The following is a 22,597-nucleotide window of genomic DNA, read 5'->3' as shown; positions in this document are numbered from 1 at the left end:
TGCATTGTTCCAGCCACAAAATGCCTAGGAGGAGCAGGAAGAATCAGTCCGGTCACCACACACACACACACTCCCATTTGAGCTCAGCGCCTGAGCGCAATCACTGAGCCCGGCTTGCTCCAGGCTGGTGCTCCACCCCTTGAGCCTTGCTCCATTTCTATTTCCATGGTTCATTAGAGACAAGAGCCTCACAGACGTTCCTGCCCAGGCTGACTTTGAACCATGATCCTCAGTCTCCTGAGGAGTTAGCTTAGCGTCTAGAAGATGATGAAAATCCCAAACTTAGGAACTGGAATGTGCTAGGCCTCAAACCACCAGGCAACGGTTGCCAAAGTGAAGCTTCGGGAAAGCGATTGCCGCCCCACCCCCACCAAGGGCCAGCGCGAAGTCTCCAGCCAATCAGCAGCTCTGTGCGCATGTGCGAGGGCGTCAGCCAATCAGCGAGGTGCCTGGCTGAGGCACGCAGGGCTTTTCTCCCTCCAAATTCAGATTACGTCAGAAGCCGGGAGGCCACGGCGAAGCTCGGAGCCCGCTGCGGGGCGCGGGTGCGAAATCTGGGGTGGCAGGGCGGCCTGTGAGGAGACGGCTGCGGTTGGGCGCGGCTGGGAATTTTTTTCAGATATGAGGCGAGAGGAGGAGTTTGTCCAGCACAGCAGTGGCTGCTGGTCGTCGGTTGCCATGAGGCTGACTTCCCGCAGCGCACCCAGGCCTCTGGCGGGAAAATGGAGGCCTGGACCTCGTAGAGGCCCTGGGCCAGCATGACGGGGTGGGGGGGATGGGAGGGTGCTCTGATTTACAGAAACCGGGGTACACCTGGTATTGTGTTATACATTCACGCTGTTGATGTAGGTGTATGTTGTAAGCATTTGTCTATTTATAAAATTAAACATAAAATTAACACAAATGTGTTACCTAAATTTAGGTTATAGAATTGTGTTTTATAATGCATTGTCTAAGTTATAGATATTATGTAAATTTATATACGTATATAAGTATTTGTAACTACATACAATTGTATGAATGCATGTGTATTTTATTAAGACTTTATGATTTATTAGTTTATAATGTGGTTATACATTTATGATATTTTATGATCATATGAATATATAAGCATTTTAGTGTACACACATACTTGTGCCCAGGATGGAATCCAGGGCTTCCTGTATGCTAGGTGCATCTCCAGCCACGTAGAACTTCCTAGATTTATGTTGGCCATGGATTTATTTGTGGCATGCTCATTATCCTGCTAGTCAGAGTTTACTCTGAAACTGAGATACAGAATAGATTTCCTCAAATTTATGAAGAATCTGTCATAGATGGGAGTGAAATTCAGATCTGGGCACCATGCAAACACTGAGACAGAGTTGATGTCAGTTATATTCTTGCTTTTTCTTAAAGAGGTTCAATTTGTTTACTTTTGGTTCAGTAACATAAATGAATAACAAATAAGATCATCCTTATTCCATATTTTAAATTTTGTTAAATTATGAATAGATAAATTTTGGATTCAATTGACTTTACTTGCTTTTGTTTTTAAGTCAGAAAATAACTATGGCACCCTCTGGGAGAAAAAAGCATTTTGAGAAATCTGGGAAGCTACCAAAGGAGAGTCAACTTATAAAAGCCTATAACATTGAGAAAGAAGCTAAAAATGCCAGTAGTTCAGAAGAAGATTCTCCCCGAGGTACAGTATTTCTAATGCTGAGCATTGATGGTAATCTACTGTTAATTTACTCATCTGGAACAAATTTTATTGTAAGCTGAAAAACGTTTAGGCATGTACTATCATTCAGGACTATCTTCTATCTGTATCTTCTATCAGTGTGTTAGAAACATATCACATCTCTTGCCTTTGCAGTCATTATTCCCAGCATGTTGATGTGAAAGAGTGGCTGGTTAAGTGTGACTTTACCCCAAAGAACTTGTTCCATATAAAAATGGTCACATAGCTAGGTGCCAGTTGCTCACGCCTATAATCCAAGCTACAAAGGAGGTAGTGATATGAGGATTCCAGATGGAAAGCCAGGTGGGGCAGGAAAGTCCATGAGACTCTTATCTCCAATAAACTACTCAGAAAAATGAAGAAGCGGCGCTATGGCTTAAGTGGTACAGCACTAGCTAGCCTTGAGCGAAAGAAGCTCAGGGACAGAGCCCAGGATTGGCAAAAAAAAAAAAAAAAAAAGTCACTATCTAGATTGAATTCAATTGAATCTTGATGTGAAATTTATATGTTTTAAAAACATACAAAATTTATAAAAGATCCCTTTCTATTATTTCATTAAAATTTACCAAAGTAATATATTTTCAAAAACGTTTTTATTTGTTGTCAATACAGAAAAACTTCCAGTAATTGATAAACGTGGAAAGAAAAGGCTTTCTGAAGGAATTGGTGAAGATGTGGGGTAACATATTAAAAATTATTTGTGTGTATAGATAAAGTTCTTCAATAAAAACTTTGTTTTGTTTGTTTGTTTTGTCAGTCATGGGGCTTGAACTCAGGGCCTGGGCACTGTCCTTGAGTTTTCTCAAAGCTATTGCTCTACCACTTGGGCCCCAGCCCCAGCCTTTACTTTGGTCTTTTAACTACTATTGGATAAAAAATGCTTGGCTGGGTGCAGTGGCTCATGCCAGTAATCCTAGCCACTCAAAAGGCAGAGATCTGAGGATCAAGGTTCAAAGCCAGCCCAGGGAACTAAAGTCCTTGAGACTCATATCTCCAATTAACTTGTAGAAAATGGAAGTGATGCTGTGGCTCCAGGGGTAGGGTGGGACAACATGCAGGCCCACAACTGACAAAAAAAAAGTATGCTTGGCCTATGCTAGGTCTTCTAAAATAAGAATATTTTATGAACACTTGCTGTTTTTTGTTGTTGTTGTTGTTTGGTTTTTGGTGTGTGTGAAGGGAGGGTTGCTAGAGACCATGACAGTCAAATTCTCTACCATTGAACTGTGCCCCAATCTTAATTATTTTATGTAATTTTTTACAGGGGTGAAGTGCAGACTATGCTGGAAAAATTTGGAAGTATGTTTGTATAGATATCTGTGTTTGAAACAATAAAGTAATTTATATAACAGGAACTCAATGTTAATCAATGTTATATATATGATCATTATTTAATGCCTTTTGTTTACCAAAGGAATTATAGAAGAAAAATAATTAGGAGCTGGTATAGTGGCTCACACCTGTAATCCTAGCCACTCAGGAGGCTGAGATCTGAGGATCAAGGTTCAAAGCCAGCCCGGGCACAAAAGGACCTGAGACTCTTATCTCCAATTAACATCTAGAAAATGGGAAGTGGGGCTTGGCTCAAGGTTAGGGCAGTAGCCTGGAGCTGAAGAGCTCAGGGACAGCACCCAGGCCCAGTTCAAGCCCCATGACCCACACACCAAAAAAAAAAAAAAAGAAGAAGAAAAATAATTAGGAAAAATGCTTACATTTCCTTATATTCACAAACTAAATGATATACACAGTAGCTTTTTTGTGCATCAGTTTTTAGTTTACTCATTTTATTTTCTAGGACTTTTCCTATATTTCTTTTTTTATGGAAGTCTGTAAATTCAACCTTCTAAGATAACTATTTTTTACATTCATAAACTGCAGTTGAAAAGTTAACACACTAGTTTGGAGGAGGTTTATAATCAGATGCAGAAAACCTTAAGGGTTACATAAGATTTTGTTAGATAACAATACAAGTTATCTGAAATGGCTTTCTGATTGAATGAATTTTACCTGTTTATGTTCACTTGAATATATGGGAATAAAATAAATTTTAACATTAAATTTTAATGAATATTTATTTTCAATGTAGTTGACATTAACAGAGCTCTTCTTGCCAAGAGAAAAAAGCTAGAAATGTATACCCAGGCTTCTTTCAGAAACAGTACCCAGAAAATTGAACAAGTTTGGAGAACACAACAGGAACAAAGGTAAAGCATTTTTCCCCCCATTTGGTCAGGGGATTGAACTCTAGGCTTGGGTGCTGTCCCTGAGCTCTTCAACTCAAGGCAAGCACTCTATACTTGACCACATTGCCACTTCTGGTTTTCTGGGGGTTAATTGGAGATAAGAGTCTCTCAGACTTTTTGTGCTTTGAACCATGATCCTCAGGTCTCAGCTTCCTGAGTAGTTATGATTACAGTTATGAGCCACTGGTGCCTGCCTAAGCATTTTTTTGTCATTAGACTTGAATTCTGGGACTGGGCATTGTCCCTGAGCTCTTCAGCTCAGGGCTAGTGCTCTACCATTTGAGCCACAGCACCACTTCCTGATTTCTGGTGGTTAATTGGAGATAAGAGTCTCACGGATGTTAGTGGTGAGGTTGGCTTTGAATGGTGATCCTTAGATCTCAGCCTCCTGAGTAGCTAAGATTACAGATATGAGCCACCAGTGTAGGCTCTACGCATTTTTTTTTTCGCCAGTGCTGGGGCTTGACCTCAGGGACTGGGCACTGTCCCTGGGTTTTCTCAAGGCTAGCACTTGACCACTTGAGCCACAGAACTACTTCTGGCATTTTCTATGTATGTGGTACCAAGGAATTAAACTCCGATCTTTGTGCATGATAGGCAAGCACTCTACCACTAAGCCAAACTCCTGGCCCCTAAGCATTTTTAAACAGCCAAATTTCTATCACTCCTTAATATAGATTAGTGCATAGCACTTTTGAAAATTATCTTCTATTTATTGGATTCTTTAATAAAAATATAGCTGGCTTGATTTTTATCCTAAGCAAGTAGCTCTTATCTTATGTCTTCATAGAACTGAGGTATTTCTTTTTTTTTTTTTTTTTTTTTTTTTTGCCAATCTTGGGCTTGAGCTCAGGGCCTGAGCACTGTCCTTAGACTTTCTCAAGACTAGAGCTCTACCACTTGAGCCTCAGAACCATTTCTGGCTTTTTTTCTATGTATATGGTACCGAGGAATCAAACCCAGGTCTTTGTGTATGCTAGGCAAGCACTCTACCACTAGGCCAAACTCCCGGCCCAGAACTGAGGTATTTCTTAGAAGTCAGGAAAGATTACTTTTTTCCTTCTACTAAATAACAGTTAAGGGATTTTTGTTATTAAAATTTATATTCACTCTGGAAATATACAACTTAAATAAAAGCTAAATGTCATAGAAATTATTGTCTTATAGTTAACTGTGACAATGTCAACAGTGTAGTTTATAAAAAGGCTAATTTTATATTGTAAGCAATTTGTGGGCTGGGAATGTAGCTTAATGATAGAGTGCTTGCCTAGCATTCATGAAGCCCTGAGATCAATTCCTCACTTCCATAAGACAGAAAATGCTAGTAGTGGCACTGTGGCTCAAGTGGTTGAATGCTAGCCTTAAGTACAGACAGGCTCAGGGACAGAGTCCAGGCCCTGAGTTCAAGCCCTAGGACTGGCAAAAAAATGATAATTTGTATACTTTAACTCACCAGTTCATTTATACTAAACTTTGCTGTGTCCAATGGGGAAAATTAGATGAAATAATTTTCCTGGGAAATCAGTTAATGTTTAGTGAATCAGAACCTATTTTCAGTAAAAAAATTAAAAATGAGATAAAATTACCTTTTGTGGAATATCCATGGAATATGATATATATATATATATATATATATATATATATAGAGAGAGAGAGAGAGAGAGAGAGAGAGAGAGAGAGAGAGACTTAAGCCCTCAATTTTCAAGAGCTAAAACGTGAGATAAATTTTGTGTTAGCTTGTAAGAAAAAAGTACTTTTAAAATCTATGCATGTCTGGGCTGGGAGTTTGGCCTAGTGGTAAAGTGCTTGCCTAGCATGCACGAAGACCCACGTTCAATTCCTTGGTACCACATACATAGAAAAAAGCCAGAAATGGTGCTGAGGCTCAAGTGGTAGAGCTCTAGCCTTGACAAAGCCTGCTCAAGCCCAGGACTGGTAAAAAAAAAATATGCATGTCTAATTTTACTTCTTGGTTTTCCATTAGAAGTTTGAAACTGTTGTTATGGTGTTTCTTTTAGTATAAAAGTATATCAGTGCACCTTGTTTTGATTGCTTTTTTTCATGCTGGTTTGACCTGTGACAGTATACATTATTATGTTTTACAGGCAGAAGATTAGCAAAGAATATTCTCAGCACTTTCAAACTTTGTTTCATCAGTGGGACACAGATGTGAAGAAATCTGGGGAACAAGGAGAAAAGCTAACTGTTAGTATCACAGTTCACATTAATGAATCTGTTACCACAATAGAAGTCTTAAGTAGGAAAAGAGAAGCTAGCATTGTTTGTGCTGGGGTCATAGAACTGAACCAGTTTTCGTTACCCATTGCTTATTATGCATTTTAGTCTTGCTCATAAAAGCCATTGGTCATCCAGGCACGGTGGCTCACGCCTACTCAGGAGGCTGAGATCTGAGGATCACCATTCAAAGCCAACCTGGGCACTAAAAAAGGAGAGACTCTTATCTTCAGTTACTCACTAGAAAACAGGAAGTGGCACTGTGGCTCAAGAGGTAGGATAGTAGCCTTGAGCTGAAGAGCTCAGAGATGACACCCAGGCCCAGAGTTCAAGCCCCATGACCCACCAAAAAAACAAAAAACAAAAAACCCCATCATTGGTCTTTGTTGCTTATATTGGTTGGGCTTCTTAGTTTCAGGTGGCTGAAAAGAAAGGCACAGTTGAATAGGAATAGGGAGGGCTGGCCCAGTGTGCCCTGGCTGCGTTGTGCTAATTCTTAGGGGGCTCTCAGTGTAGTAAATTAAGCATTAAATCCTAGACTTGCTTAAGATTATAGTAGACTGAGATAACCGCAGTAGCTCTGGCAGAAATTCCCTCTGGAGGAGAGTATCAGTGGTCTACTTTGGATCATTGGCCCATTCTTGTACTGACCATTATAGTCAGAACATAGCTTATTATTTCTATTTATTCACCTATTGTTTCTGAGGTGCTGAGGGTGAAACCTAAGGTGTGTTAAACTAGGCAAGTGCACTATTGCAGAATTACAGACTCAACCCAGAATATGCTTCATTCTTAACAGTCAGATTGTGTTTCTTGTCCATTCCTACAGAAGACAGAAGGCACGCCATTCATATATTACATGACTGTATTTGGTTTGTCCTTGCACTGTTTACAATGACCAGTTTGCATAAAAGAGTCAAGGTACTGGCCATATTAAATAATTTTGGGGTTGACTGGCCGAAGAGGTGAGTTTTGAAAGTGTTAAAACATAACAAAGAAAATTTTAGGGTCAGAAGTGTGGCCTAGTGGTAGAATGCAACGCTCTGGGTTCCGTTCTTAGGTACCACATACACAGAAAAAGCTGGAAGTGATGCTGTGGCTCAAGTGGTACAATAATAGCCCTGAGAAAGCCCAAGGACAGTGCTCAGGTCCTGAGTTCAAGCTCCAGGACTGGCCAAAAAAAATAGTAAATGAAATAGATAATGTAGGGTACAGGACAAAATTGTTGATGAAGCTGAAAGCCCCCATTACTGGATTATAATATCTGTATGGACATTGAAATTGCCAAGAATCACACATGTCTTAAACCTAACCTTAAATTTCTCATTCCCAACTACTCAAGAGACCAGGGCAGGAGGATCCTAAGTTCATGCTCACTTGTGCATGAACTTTTTTGAGACCCTGTCTCAAAAAGAAAAAAATAAAGATTTCCTACCTAGCGATTGATAGATTGCATGCTATTGGTAAATTATCTAAACTTTGGTCATATATTTTTTTTTTTTTTTGCCAATCCTGGGTCTTGAAGTCAGGGCCTGAGCACTGTCCTTCCTTGGCCTTCCTCAAGGCTAGTGCTCTACCACTTAAGCCACAGCACCACTTCTGGCTTTTCTATGTATGTAGTACCAGAGTCGACCCCACGTTACTTGGTGCATGTTAGGCAAGCACTCTACCACTAGGCCAAACTCCCAGCTTCATAATGATTTTGAAAACAGTTAAACCAGGTGCTGGTAGCTCACACATCATTTTAGCTACTCAGGAATCTGATAGAGGACCATGGTTCAAAATCATCTTGGAAAGAAAAGGCCAAGAGACTCTATCTACACCCTAGTAACCAGGAAAAAAAGGCAGAAGTGGGAGTATGGTTCAAGTAGTAGAGCACCAACCAAAGTTGAGTACATAAGCCAAGAACATAAGCCTGAGTTTAAGCCCAAGTGCTGACACCAAAAAAATGCGCGCACACACACACACACACACACACACACACATACAGGTTAAAGCTATTAATATTTAAAAACTACCTTTCAAGTTAAATGTAGAACTTTTTGCTGAGTTTAAAATTTCAGGGTTACAGATACAGTTCAGAGGGAGACTGCTTGTCAAGCATACATGAAGCTTTGGAGTGTGACTCTCAGCAATGAAAAAGGACAGTAACATTTTAAGTTATTAACTACAGCTTTTTCTTTTATATTTGTAGAATGTACTTCGACAACAACAAAAGATTTTTCAACAGTCTAGGGTTATTCAGCACCAGAGACTGAAAACCCTTAAACAGTTATATGAACAGTTCATAAAGGTATGCTATACATGGAAATGTGACTCAGTCCTTAAAACTGTACATAAACTTTTCCTTTTCAAGCTTATGTGAAAATGTTTTGCTTATACATTAAAAATTTACTTTTTTTTTTTGCCTGTCCTGGGGCTTGAACTCAGGGCCTGATCACTGTCCTTGGGCTTTCTCAAGGCTAGAGCTCTTATCACTTGAGCCATAGCACCACTTCTGGCCTTTTCTATGTGGTACCAAGGAATTAAACCCAGGGTTTTGGGCTAGAAAAGCACTCTACCACTAGGCCACGCTCCAGGCCCCCAAAATTCACACTTTTGAAGCTGGCACTAGTGGCTCACACCTGTAACCCTAGCTACTCAAGAGGCTGAGATTGAGGTTCAAAGTCAGCCTGGGGATGAAAGTCCATGACTTTTTTTTTTTTTTTGCCAGTCCTGAGGCTTGAACTCAGGGCCTGAGCACTGTCCTTGTACTTTCTCCTTTCTCATGGCTAGAGCTCTACCACTTGGGCCACAGCACCACTTCTGTTTTTATTTTTTTTTTCCTATGTATGTGGTACCGAGGAATCAAACTCGGGTCTTCATGCATGCTAGGCAAGTACTCTACCACTAGGCCAAACTCCTAGCCCCAGTGACACTAGGACACTGGAAGTGGCACTGTGGCTCATAGTAGTAGAGCACTAGCCTTGAACTGAAGAGCTCAGGAACAGCACCAAGGCCCAGAGTTCAAGCCCCATGAGTGACAAAAAATAAAATTTACATTTTTGAAATCATTGTTTCCAATTGAAATCATACATGTTTAGAATGCTGTTTTGTGGAAATATTGAAGATAAATGATTGAGAATTTTACTTACAGTGTATTATGTACCAAATCCATACTTTAGTAACAGTCTTTAGCATACCTAAGGGTTGCAGTTTGAAGCCAGCCCAGGCAGAAAAAACAAATCTGACTTTTTGTTTTCTTTTTTTTCCAATCCTGGGGCTTGAACTTTGAGCATGGGTGCTGGTTTTTAGCTCTTTTGCTCAAGATTGGCACTTTACCACTTTGAGCAACAGCTCTACTTAGGGTTTTCTGGTAGTTAATTGGAGATAGTCTCATGGAGTTTCTTGCCCAGGTTGTCTTTGAACTACAATCCTCAGAACTCAGCCTCCTGAGTAGCTAGGCTTACAGGTGTGAGCTACCAGCGCCCAGTCTTTTCTTCCATCTTGACTTCAACAGTTCACCCATGGTTTGACACTTAAGTAGCTGTCAGCGTAGCTTTTATAACTATAGTTGATTCATGTCTGATCTATTTTACTTCTTTTCAGTAAGAATTTTGGCTTTCATATATGAAAATATTTTAACTTGGAATAAGTAATGAGTAATATTTGAATATTCAAAGGTTCTTCCTTAGGAAATTTAGGAAGTATAGAATCTGAGATGAAAAGTTATGGTTTGTAACTAAACTGTTTTTCTGTTTTAGAGTCTGGAGGATGTTGAGAAGAATAATGATGATATGTTTACAAGCACACAAAGTGAACTTAAAAAAGAAATGGCTTTGTTGCAGAAAAAAATTATGATGGAAACCGTAAGTTATTATGCTTGTTTTATTATACCCAAGTTATTATACCTCTTTTTTGGGGGGGGTGCAGTACTGGGGTTTTGAACTCAGGACTTTGTACTTGCTAGGCAATGGCTCTTTCTTGAGCCACACTTCCAACCATCTTTGCTTTTGTTATTTTAGTATAGGGTCTCACAATTTTTGCCCAGGCTGGCAAAAATTTCATGTTTCTCTTGTAGCTGAGATGAAAGGTGTGAAGCATTGTGCCAGAATTCTATTGGTTGAGATGGCCCTGTTTATTATTGGTTTTATTGGCCTGGGCTGATTTTGAATTCAGAATCTCCCAATCTCAGCTTCCTGAGTAAATAGGATTACAGGCATTGAGCCACTGTGCCCAGATAAGTTACTATAGTTCAAATTAAAAAAAGAACAATTTTTATAAGCACTGAAATATTTTATTTGCTGAAATATGTATAACAACTAAAAATTAAACAAATGTTTAATATCTCCTTTCATGAAACAGCAGCAGCAAGAGATGGCAAGTGTTCGAAAGTCTCTTCAGTCCATGATATTCTGATGACTCTTTGAAGAAAGAACTTGAACCTGAGTAATATAATTATAAAATTAGCTAAGAGGCATGTAAGTTTTTAGAGTAGTTTAGAAATTACAGTTGAAATTAATACATTTTAATCATTAGCTTACGTACAGAACTTCTGTTTGTAACTTCCACATACAATCCACATATGTGAGCATCAACCATTGCTAAATTAAATGTATCACGCCCCCAACTCTAGTTTTAACTGTGACTTTTTCTAACTTTTATTAATAAAGATGGTTTAAATTTAGGTTTTGGCTTCATATATTTCTGTCAGTCTCAAAAGATACAAAGTACAAGAACAGAAAGCTGCTTTTGTTTTTGTTTTTGTTTATTTTGAGACAGAGTTTTCTATGTTGCCAAGACTGGTCTCGAGCTCTTGGGCTCCATGACCGTCTCCTATACTAGGGCTCCACGCGTGTTTCCACTGCTGTTCATTAAGGAAAAATACACCAGAGACTCTACTTTGCATGTATATCCTTTTCTATGTATTTATTAAAAGTATTTAATACTTTGTCATTTCCACAAAGATAATCAGTATATTATTTAATTTGGCTTGGTCTGTAAAGATTTGTACAACATATCATGATGATAGGTAATTATGAGCTAAGTACTCCACATATATCTTCAAAGATCATTTACTTTGAATGTCTTTTCAGTTTTAATGTTCAATAAGTATATTCACTTCTAGACTTGAACAACTGATTTTTTGTTTTGTTTTTTAAAGTGTATATTTGTATATAGCATGATTTTAAGAAACAGTTTAATAAATTTTAAAGTGTTCAAACATCTCTTTAAAATATATCAGTTAAACCTGCTATGTTTTGGTGAAATTACTTTCAATTTTAGCAAAATAATTAGAACAACAATATTACTCAGCTTCCCCATGTCTTCATTCTGAGTTTTGCCTCTACAACCTTTATCTTCATTTTTATGCTTTCCAAATTTAAAAAAGTAAGTTTACACAGATTCTATTTTTCTCTGGTAATTTATTCAGGAAAAATTTAGTCGTCTACTATTAGTAAATATCTGACATTAAGCAGACATTGACTTCCATTTTATTTTGATTTATTTTTTGTCTTTTTTGAGTATTATGCCAGGGATCAAACATAAGTATGGATTCTTCCACTGAGCTACATCTCCAGCCTGGAATGTAAATCTTTATTTTGGCTGGTCATGGGGCTTGAATTCTGGGCCTGGGTGCTGTCCCTCAGTGCTTCAGCTCAAGGCTAGTGCTCTACCACTTGAGGCACAGCACCATTTCCGGTTTCCTGGTGGTTAGTTGGAGATTAGAATCTCATGGACTTCAGTGCCTTGGCTGGCTTTGAACCACCATCCTCAGATCTCAGCCTACTGAGTAGCTAGGATTACAGGTGTGAGCCATGAATGCCATGCCTGGAATGTAAATCTTGTAAGTCCTATTTAAGCACATATAAGAAATTTTGCCAGCAGCCATAGAGGCAAAAATAAGTACTACAGAGTATTTTCTGTGTAATTAATTCACACAAGTATATTTTTACATAAATATTTTTCTAAGTTTGTCAATAGGTCTTTTCCTTGCTTAGAATAAAGTCCATGTTCATTACTCCTCTGTTTTTGTTTTATCATACTGAACGCATATGGGATGGCTATACATATTAAATTGGAAATAAGGCCAGATAGGAGTCTGAAGATTTGGATCAATGAAGAGCTTTGTGATAGACATAAAAGGTATTTATAAGACAGTATAATATATTATAAAATAATACTATAAGAATATTTTAGAAACATACAAAGAACAATGAAATATTTTCAACTGAGAAGAGAAAGCTAAGAATCAAGTCTTAATGTACTTGGTGGATGAGTAACTGATACTTATATCCCCTGTCAGCATCTGGAAGGAGTCAAGGAGCACTGTAAGTAACTACATATGCGAAAAGGAGGATATTTGTTTACCACGTTTTCATTGGTAAGTATTTAAATGTCAACTGTTTTAGTTCCTGATTTGATTTTCATTTAAAAAAGACCATTTGGCATTCATTTTTATATCAACAAAATTTTAACTCAAGACTATCAGGAACTAGTTACCCTTAATTTATACAAATATATGTTTTCCTGAATGGCTACAACAAGCCCATTTTACTGAAGACAAATTATAAAAAATTCCTTATAGCCTTTTAAAATTCTTTTAAAGTTGGTATTTTAAAGCAATTATCATATACTATACTAATCAACGTACCATTCTGAAAAAAAGTATACTATGAAAAAACACTTTTAAGATCATCATTTGACTCAATAATAATATCATAAGTCATGCACTTACTTTATGCAGCGCTATAGGCTTGCATTTTAATTTTTAGGAAAGTATATGTCATTATCAAGCTATCTTGCCACTGTCAAGACAGCTAAAGTTCTTTAAGTTTCTATATTTTTGTGCTTTTTGCAATGAAACCCTCGAGTGTCTGGTAGATATTCCGTATAAACAGAGATTGCTGTTTAGAACGGTAGGAATTCACTTTCTTATCCTCAAGGTTGAATTTGGTTTCTTGTTAATTTACAGACTACATTACTGATAAAAACTGTGATCAGACATGATGGTTCCTGACACATCCTGAGGGCTTCATTACTGACATAGACATTATGGTACCTACAGAATTTATGTTTTATATTTTAAAATAACCTTATTTGATAGTATACTAGCCTCCTGCATAGGGGGTTTCCTTCACTCATAGATTCCCCTAACTGCTTCTCTTTTCCTTGGCTTATTAGTCAGTCAATATGCTTGTGAACCTGTTCAGGTGCTTGATGATAGGAAGTCTTGAAGATACTTAGATGAAGGTGTCTTGAAATTTGCAGGCATAAAGAACTAAAGTATATCATCATATCAAATGAAGAAATGACCTTTAGAAACAAAGAAAATATATAAAATATATTATAGTCTATCTTTAAGTTATCTTTCCCGCTCAAACATATGTAACCTAAAATTCTTCACTGAAAATATTCTATTTTAGATTGCATTATGTATTTAATACCTGGATATTGTGATAATTTTCTTGAAAGCTTAGAACAGAAACTGAAGCTTGAGAATAAAAGGACTTCAATACATGGGCCAGGAGTTTGGCCTAGTAGTAGAGTGCTTGCCTAGCATGCACAAAGACTGTGGTTTGATTACTTGGTACCACATACATAGAAAAAAGCCTGAAGTGGTGCTGTGGCTCAAGTAGTAGAGCGCTACCCCTGAGAAAGCCCAGAGACAGTGCTCAATCCCTGAGTTCAAGCCCCAGGACTGGCAAAAAAAAAAAAAAGGATTTAAATACAAAAATTAAAAAGCAACAACCAGCTGGGAATGTGGCTTAGTGATAGAATGCTTGCCTAGCATGCATGAAGCCCTGGGTTTGGTTCCTCAGTACTAGGTGCTAGGCTCAGAAACAGAGCACAGGCCCTCAGTTCAAGCCATAGGACTGGCAAAAAAAAATATAATAACAGAACCCAAATATTTGGATTCATTCTCTCAACTTTTGCTGTGCAATGATGACACAAATTCTGTACTATAAGTCATTATAGTTAATAAATTTTTCATCCCTTTGAGGTTAGTCATAAAAGAATAAAGGCTATGGGGGTTCTTGAACTTTTCTGCCCAGTTTGGCCTCAAGCTAGCCCATTCTCAGTTGTCTGTAGAGCTAGAATTATGTGTCTAATCATGCCCAAGTTTCGAGCTTAAAATTTAAATACCTGACATTTAATATTATTCTATTTTGATAATGCATACCAAATTCACTAAGATAAAACATTTATGGCATTTTCAAATACTTTTTTTCGAGTACTGGGGTTTGAGCTCAGGGCCTAATATCTTCCACTTAAGCCATATTCCCAGTCCAATTTTCAGATATTTTGAATAATAGTACCTAATTTATTAATTTGGATTGCTTGGAGCCATAAATATTTATTGTAGATATCAAATAAATAAAATGACTAGTTTTCAAACACTGTATGTGCGTGCACACTGGTAAATCAGGCTTGAACTAGGCTGTGCTCTGACTTGGCTTTTTTTAGAATAGTTCCTGAAAACTTTGCTTGGTCATCTGAAAGGAGCAAGAATAATATTTCACCTTAGGAAATACACATGACATTTGAGTATATCACCTTCGGGAAGTGCAGATGATGTTTGAATGGCCTATGGATGAAAATGATTTACTCCAGAAATATTATAAATACACCCCAGTGAAGTATCTGCAAATGTACTCCCATATTCCATGCACAGAACAGATAACCGCTTTTGCTGTTGTTGTTGTTGTTGGCCCTGGGACTTGAACTCAGGGTCTGGATGCTGGCCTTGAGATTTCTGCTCAAGGCTAGTACCCTACCACTTTGAGTGACAGCACCACTTCTGGTTTTCTGGTGGTGAATTGGAGATAAGAGTCTCACAGACTTTCCTGCCTGGGCTGGCTTTGAACCATGAACCTCTGATTTCTGCCTCCTGAGATGAGCTGCCAGCAGACAAATTTAATATTAATAAGACTGAACTACCAAAAGGCTGCATGGCTCTTTTTAAAACACATATTAATATTACTTTTAGAGCGCTAATAATTTGGTGAAGGTCAGTAAGGTCCAGAGATAGCAAAAAATGTAGAAAAATTCTTCGGAATCATCCATAAGATATGGTCGAAAACCATTTTTATTATAAAACTTTAATGCTCTACTTATTCAGTTTTGTGATTCAAGTGTTACCAATAACTCTCCCTCAGTTGATCCCTAAAGAGTTTCTTGCTGTATTCCCTGTTCATTTTGTTGTTGTTGTCTGGGGCTGGGCACTGTACTTGAGCTCTTCAGATCAAAGCTAGAGCCACAGCACCACTTGCATAATCCTTTTGAGTAGAAATAAATAACGACTTTCCTTTCTGAAGGAGAATACAATCAATGAGCATTCATCCTTTGCCTGAAGACTGAGTGATCAGTCTTACAAATCTACACTCATCAAGGGCCACAAAGACGCATAGAGTTGCTTACTCCTAGCATACTATGACCTCAGGGTCTTTCCTCAATATTAGCTAAAGGTTCTGAGCATCATCGAATGTAGTTTGGTATTTTTTTTTTCTGATTTGGAGGAAAGAAAATCAGTTATTTTTAGGGGAACAGATGTGTGCCAACTAGGGTCCTGTTGTTGGAAGCTTGACCTCCAGATATGCTAGCCATTTCTGGGTACCTCACAGCTTAAAAAAAACATCTTAAATATCCAGAAGTATTTACTATATAAATTATATAATAACGCCATGGATAATGAAATACCTCTTAAAACATGGTGTCATTTAATAGCAATTAGAAATAAAAGAATAAAAAGCAAAAATGTACTTACCATTGCTATCCATAGAACAATATATTCATCTATAAAATTATTAAAGTACTGGTCTAAAAACAAAAGACCTGGCCCAACAAAGACAGTGTCTTGAAGATACAGTTCACTTTTGGTCATGTGAGCTATCTACAAAAAAATAAAAACAATTTCACAATTAAGTATTTAGATATTTTGGGTCTAATTTTCAGGACACAATAATTAGTTTGCTATTGAGACACAAAGACCAGATCATTTCATACTTGATAAAGGAAAATCTATCTACATATCAGATCTATGATTAGATAGCATGTTACACATTTCTAGAAAGCGGTAATTGATCATTATGATAAACAAATAACAATATAACATTAGCTCAGCTTTACTAAGAGCATAAACATCTATTGATTGTGATATTGATACCACAAAGGAAAACTGTTGCATAGTATAAAATAGTTTTCAGCTTTGGGTGTGAGGCCTAAGTAATACATAATATGTATACATATATATACACATATTTTTAATTTTTAATTTAATTTTTAATTTTTGGTCATGGTGCTTGAACTCTGGGCCTGGGCACTGTCCCTGGAGCCATTTTGTGCTCAAGGCTAGCATTCTCCCACTTGAGCCACAGAGCCACTTCTGGCTTTTTGAGTAGTTTAAGGGAGATAAAGAGTCTCATGGACTTCTCTGCCTAAGCTAGCTTTGAACCATGATCCTTAGGTCTCAGCATCCTGAGTAGCTAGGAATACAGGCATGAGTCACCAGTGCCGAACCTAAGTATAATACATATCAAGAATCATAAAAGATTTCTTACCACCAATTTTTGTGCAACTTTAGCAAAGACACACCCAAACATTAGGGTATAAAGACAAGGATGCTTTTCAAACACATTAGTTGCTGATTTTTTATAGATCATTATTGCCAGTATAATAATTAGTCCTATGTGGAGTCCAGGTGATAAGACACTGGTGCCCTAAGGAATAAGCAGAATATTTGTATCAGCATCATATTTTTTTTTTTTGGTGGGTCAATGGGGCTTGAAGTCTGGGCCTGGGTGTTGTCCCTGAGCTCTTCAGCTCAAGGCCAACGCTCTACCCTTGAGCCACAGTGCTACTTCCCGTTTGCTAGTGGTTAATTGGAGATATGAGTCTGATGGTCTTCAGTGCCCACTTTGAGCTGCATTCCTCAGATCTCAGCCTCCTGAGTAGCTAGGATTACAGGTGTGAGCTACCACACCCAGCTCAACATTTTTAACACTGCATCTTAACACTGCATTTATCAAAGAATGCAAATAGTTTGGAGAGAGGAATATTGTTATTAAAGGAATTTAAATAACCATAATTAAAAAATTTCTAACTGAATTCTGTTATAAATCTTAGCAGCTGGAAGCAACCTTGAGGCTAGATTCCTTTGGGGCATGGTTAAACCCCCATGTGGACACAAGGTTTATCATTCTGGCAAGGAGGTCCCTAGAAGCTGACATCAGTACACATCAAAGATTCGTGAAGATTTTTCTCTTGCCAGTCCTGGGGCTTGAACTCAGGGTCTGGGCACTCTTCTTGAGCTTTCTCAAGACTAGCCACTCTACCACCTGAGCCACAGTACCACTTCTGGCTTTTTCTTTGTATGCGGTACCAAAGAATTGAACTCAGGGGCTTCATTCATGCTAGGAAAGTACTCTACCACTAGGCCACACTCTCAGCCCCCAAATAACATTTTTTTCATGTGTGTGTGCCTGTGTGTGTGTATAAAAATGTTGAAATAAAGCTTATCCTGCCAATTCTATGAAATATCACTGATTTTGAGGAGTTAAAATTCTACCTTGGTTTCTTTCTACATCGATACCTTCCTCTTTTGTTTTGTATTCAGACTACAAATGATAAAACTGTATAATTGAAGCCTTCACATTTTTTCATATATTTTTATTGTAATTAATAGAAGGGTTACCTTATATTCACCAGATAGAAGGTGCATTACTTCACATACATTGATACTCTTTCTCATGTCTTGGTCCCCATTTCCCTCCCCCTTCACATTTTTATCTATGTGAATCAGGATTCTCTCACTGCTTACTCTAAAAAGCAAACTGAAATAACTCTTTGATGAACATAGATGCGAAATTTCTCAATAAAATTCTGGCCAACTGAATTAAAAACTAACAAAAAGAAATCATATACTATGATCAGATGTGATTCATCCCAAGGATGCAAAGCTGGTTCAACATATGCAAATCAGTAACACACCACTATCAACTCAAGTAAGGTCAAGAAACACATGATCATCTCAACATATGCAGAAAAAGCTTTTGACAAGATCCAACATCCTTTCATGATAAAAGTTCTGCAGAAGAACAACCCTCAATATAATAAAGGTTCATAAACCTATAGCCAACATCATACTTAATGATAAAAAACTAAATCCATTTCCTGTAAAATCAGGAACAAGACAAGAACACCCACTCCTCTAACTCCTCTTAAGTGTAGTACTGGAATTCCTAGCAAAAGCAAACAGGGAAGAGAAAGTCTATAAAGGGGATTCAAATAGAGAAGGAGGAAGTAAAACTATCCCTATTTGAAGATGACATAATTACTATTTTTATCAGTTGTGGGTCTTGAACTCAGGGCCTGGACACTATCTCTGAGCTCTTTTTACTCAAGACTAGTGCTCTACCACTTTGAGCCACAGTACCCCTTCTATTTATTCATTTATTTTTTGAGTTATTCACTGAAGATAAGAGTCACATAGGAACTTTTCTGCCTGCACTGGCTTTGAACCATGATCATCTGATCTTAGCCCACTGAGTAGCTAGGATTACAGGTATAAGCCACCAGTGCCCCTCTATGATTCTATTCTTAAAGGACCCTACAGAGTCCTTCCTCAAGCTACTAGAGATGGTATAAGATCAGTAGCTTTCCTGTATTCCAACATAAAGTAACATTGAACAAGGATGAAATTAATGCCTTACTGCTATCGTGGATCCATTCTTGCCAACGCCCCCATGGAGAATAACATGGAAATAATTTGAACAGGAAAATATCGCTCCACCGACTACTCCGAGAACTGGCAAGATCTTCAGTTTGATTTCTAGAATGGGAATCTTCAGGGGATAGAGGAAAGAAACAAATTATTATGAAAATAGAAACATTATAATGGCCCTGGACAACATAGTGTCTTCTTGTTGTAGATGAATTTTACCTTCTGGGCTAGAAGTGGTACCTATTTTATTATTATTATTGCTTTATTAAGTAGAAGTCAGATTACTCATTTATAAAATTCTGGTTAACATTTAATCATATTAACTTTCATCTGACTTAAACACTCACCCGAATTTAGTAGCCTTGAAGAGCTATTTCTAAAAGAAAGGCAGACTTTTTGTTTCCATCATAAAAGTCACAACTACCATGTGTGTGCATGCAGGAAAATCTGTGTACTCCATATTCAAGATTAAACCTCAAGCAGTATATTTACCTGTCAGTCAACTGCTGTTCACAAGTTCCAAAGGCAGCAAAAGATTTAAGAAAAGAACAGTTAACAATGAATAAGCTATAGGTTATCATATTTTAGGGCAGAAAAAGACTTTGAGGAATTGTACCCAAATTTGTGGGAACTACCAGCTAACAACTAAATATAGAAGATCTACATCAAAAAGAAGGCCCCCAGGGGCCAGGAGCCTGGCCTAGCAGTAGAGTGCTTGCCTAGCATGCACAAAGCCCTGGGTTCAATTCCTTGGTACCATACACACAGAAAAAGCTGTACTGAGGCTCATCGGTAGAGTGCTAGCCTTGAGCTAAAAGTGTCCAAGGACAGTGCCCAGGCCCCGAGTTCAAGACCCAGGACTGGCAATAAATAAACAAATAAAGCCCCCTTATTTGTGAGAATAAGCAGATTTTCTTCCTAGGATAACATACATACACACACACACACACACAAAATAAATGAAACAATTTTTTTGTTGTTGTTTGGAAGTTAAACAGAGTTTTATTCTGCACCTAGCATGGAGAATCATACTGACCGGTCAGGGCCGTCTCTAAGATGTGAGTGAGAGAGCGACCCCACCTAATCTTACAGGCTACTTTTATAGACCCCAGCCATGTGGTTGGGCTGGCCATTCAACATGGTTGATTGATGGCTGGGGCAACCACTGACACCTTTGCTGTTTGAACTGATCTATCATCTCGGTGGGCTTCTGGCGCACTGCTCTGACGACAAAGGAAGGGGAGGGAGTTTCCTGGCAGGCCGAGGGGGGTAAGGTGGGGAGGAATTGGGGAAGTCCCTTTCATTCTCCCCTCGTTTTGGAAAATGAGTCAAATCTTTGATTCTTCCTCCCACCCTATGTCCTCCTGTCATAAGGGCCATATTGAGTCCTCAGCACTGGCCTTTTGACCACTCCAATTCTCCTTTGTACAAATGATCATTATGATGTTTACAATGCAAGGGCCAAGAGCAACATTAGTAAAGCTAAGGATTCTGCAATTGCAGATATTCGGAATGTCATCATGGAGACCAGCTGGATAAAGTGAAACAATTTTAAGACTCAAATTCAAAACAACTACACCTGACTTAAAGTCCAGAAATGCCTAACTGCGGGGGGGGGCACAGATACCCCTCCAGTATGTCATACAGATCACATGTCCACACAGTGAGGCATGTGAATGTCCTGGGGTACACCTCTACACTTTGAAGAATGTTGCAAGTGGCCTTCTGAGCCTATGCATACAAACAGCATCAGCAATACAAACAGTAAGGGCCAGAGAGAAATCTTGCAGTATCTTGTAAAATAGAATTTGTTTCTCCAGCACAGTTTTAAACTCATGGCAAAACCGACTAGATATGAGCATCCCCTCAAACCTCCTGTCCCCTTCCCTCTTGCAACATCTGGGGTTCACATGGCATGTGATCACCTCTAAAGTTCACAGTTTACCTTCAGGTTCAGTGCTGGTGTTGTCCAGTCTATGTATCAGGATAAATACACAATGCCATCTATCTAATACTGTATTAGCATATAAAATAGCTTCATGGCCCTAAAAATCATCCGATTTCCCTCCTATCCCTCACCTCTACTCCAGCTGCTGGCAGTCATTAACCTTTTTACTGGCTTCATGATTTTACCTTTTCCAGAATTCCATATGATTGGAATCATAGAGTAGACGGCCAGTTCAGATTAGTAATAAGAGTTTAAGATTCCTTCACATCCTGATAGCTCATTTTTCTTTCTTTTGAGAGCTCATTTTTCTTAAAGAATGTCTTTATTAGCATATACCAGTTATACAAGGGAGGTTACTGTGACATTTTCATTCATGCTTACAATGTGTCCCATGGATCCCATCTCCGCTATGTAAATATTTAATATATTTTCGACAGAAATGTAAATAGTCACATTTACCGTATAGTCCCATATCGCTGCTCCTCCGAATGTAGACAACACAAAGACGATCACTAAAGCTACCTGAATCTCAGTTACATCCACTCTACGAGGAAGGACAAAAACACGTCAGCTGCTTGCAAACAAAATCCCTAAATACAGAAGCCTCTATTTTCTGCAAAGTTTCCATTTTTATTAGCACACCAGAAGGGGTTTCACTGTGACATTTACACACATGTATACACTATGAACTGAGAATCCTGCCCCTCTATCTCCCACCCTTATCCCACTCCCCCTTCTTAAAATGTTCCAAGGTGTCTCCATTCCATTTTCATTCAAGTAAATAAACTACTTCAACCACACACATCTTCATTCACCCTCCTGTAAGTTCTCTCCTATTAGGTACCCTCTCTAGCCCCTTGGAAATAAGAAATTTCACAATAATACATAATCACATTAGGGAAAATTCTTAAAAACTCCTAGATCAATTTCATTGGTAACATTGGGAGAGTTTTCATAGCTTTCCTTATGAAGGTACTAAGTCATTATAACATTAAATAGTCACACTAAACATCAAATCACTACAACTTTCCACAAACATTAAATGTTTTGCCACAAACATACATACAATTTTTTAAAGTCTCTCTCTCAAAAAAAATTTAATAGATAACATCAGTACCTCTAAGTACATTTCTCAGCAGCTGCCCAAACTTCTTATTCAATATAGAAAGTGGCTGATTACAACTGAATATTTCCAATTACCTCCTTTCTTTGGCTTGCTGTTGTTCTGGCTGTGAGCCCCATTCTTCCACTGACATTGCTTATACAAGTGACTTTTAATTTTTCAGATCTAAGGAGTACACTTTAGTAATTATCTTACATAACTTCCTTATAATATCTTAAGTCTGGATCATTCCTTCTTTGAAATGCTTTGCTAGGCTTTCATTTATTCTATGTTCTCTCTAACCTCTTTTATCTTACTAGAGCTCCTTCTACAGTCTTTCCTAGACTGCTTCTCCTTCCATATCCAGAATTCCACCTGCAGTTTTTAATCTACATATATATATATATATACACTTTTTTTTTTTTGCCAATTGTGGGGATGGAACTCAGGGCCTGGGCACTAACCTTGGGCTTTCTCAAGGCTAGAATTCTACCACATGAGCCACAGCACCATTTCTGGCATTTTGCTATGTATGTGGTACCAAGGAATCTAGCCTGGGTCTTTATGCATGCTAGGCAAGCACTATTACCACTAGGCCAAACTCCCGGCCCCTATCTACATACTTTTATCCACATGCCAATGA

General features: G+C 38.2%; 2 protein-coding genes across 4 annotated transcripts in view; one reads left to right on the top strand and one right to left on the bottom strand.

The window, feature by feature from the left end:
- Positions 1 to 496: 496 nt before the first annotated feature.
- Positions 497 to 10,810, top strand: Sycp3 (synaptonemal complex protein 3). Of its 2 annotated transcripts, none has more exons than XM_090328503.1 (9): positions 497 to 545; positions 1,539 to 1,684; positions 2,336 to 2,402; positions 2,988 to 3,022; positions 3,810 to 3,927; positions 6,072 to 6,171; positions 8,396 to 8,494; positions 9,945 to 10,049; positions 10,546 to 10,810. In XM_090328503.1, exons 2-9 carry the CDS (start codon positions 1,552 to 1,554, stop codon positions 10,597 to 10,599), a joined length of 711 nt encoding a protein of 236 aa, XP_090184629.1. In that variant the 5' UTR covers positions 497 to 545; positions 1,539 to 1,551; the 3' UTR covers positions 10,600 to 10,810. The 2 variants fall into 2 exon arrangements, with proteins under 2 accessions (XP_090184629.1, XP_090184628.1); XM_090328502.1 differs by having other exon boundaries at positions 500 to 545; positions 1,543 to 1,684.
- Chpt1 (choline phosphotransferase 1) overlaps positions 10,448 to 22,597 on the bottom strand; it is a 24,572-nt gene continuing 12,422 nt past the window's right edge. The window contains exons 4-9 of one of the 2 annotated variants that reach the window (XR_016534616.1): positions 21,312 to 21,396; positions 18,894 to 19,025; positions 16,743 to 16,901; positions 15,950 to 16,075; positions 13,298 to 13,497; positions 10,448 to 10,625 (exon numbers count right to left, since the gene is read on the bottom strand). Coding sequence is in view for 1 of the 2 variants with exons in the window: in XM_090328501.1 (XP_090184627.1) it covers positions 10,581 to 10,625; positions 13,387 to 13,497; positions 15,950 to 16,075; positions 16,743 to 16,901; positions 18,894 to 19,025; positions 21,312 to 21,396 (658 nt within the window). In the remaining variant the exon portion in view is untranslated. The remainder of the gene's footprint in view (positions 10,626 to 13,297; positions 13,498 to 15,949; positions 16,076 to 16,742; positions 16,902 to 18,893; positions 19,026 to 21,311; positions 21,397 to 22,597) is intronic. The other variant, XM_090328501.1, reaches the window with a different exon arrangement.

Source organism: Megascapheus bottae, chromosome 2, assembly GCF_031878675.1.
Source record: "Megascapheus bottae isolate mThoBot1 chromosome 2, mThoBot2.hap1, whole genome shotgun sequence".
Classification (NCBI taxonomy): domain Eukaryota; kingdom Metazoa; phylum Chordata; class Mammalia; order Rodentia; family Geomyidae; genus Megascapheus; species Megascapheus bottae.
The sequence above is the reverse complement of the archived record's forward strand: the minus strand, read 5'-3'. Positions and strand labels throughout refer to the sequence as shown.

Bases quoted from the DNA above. Each gene is read 5' to 3' on its own strand.
- Sycp3 (XM_090328503.1), top strand. From the start codon at position 1,552: ATGGCACCCTCTGGGAGAAAAAAGCATTTTGAGAAATCTGGGAAGCTA. The intron at 3,023-3,809 runs GTATGTTTGTAT...TTTTCAATGTAG, and splicing joins TATGCTGGAAAAATTTGGAA to TTGACATTAACAGAGCTCTT. The intron at 10,050-10,545 runs GTAAGTTATTAT...TTCATGAAACAG, and splicing joins AAAAAATTATGATGGAAACC to CAGCAGCAAGAGATGGCAAG.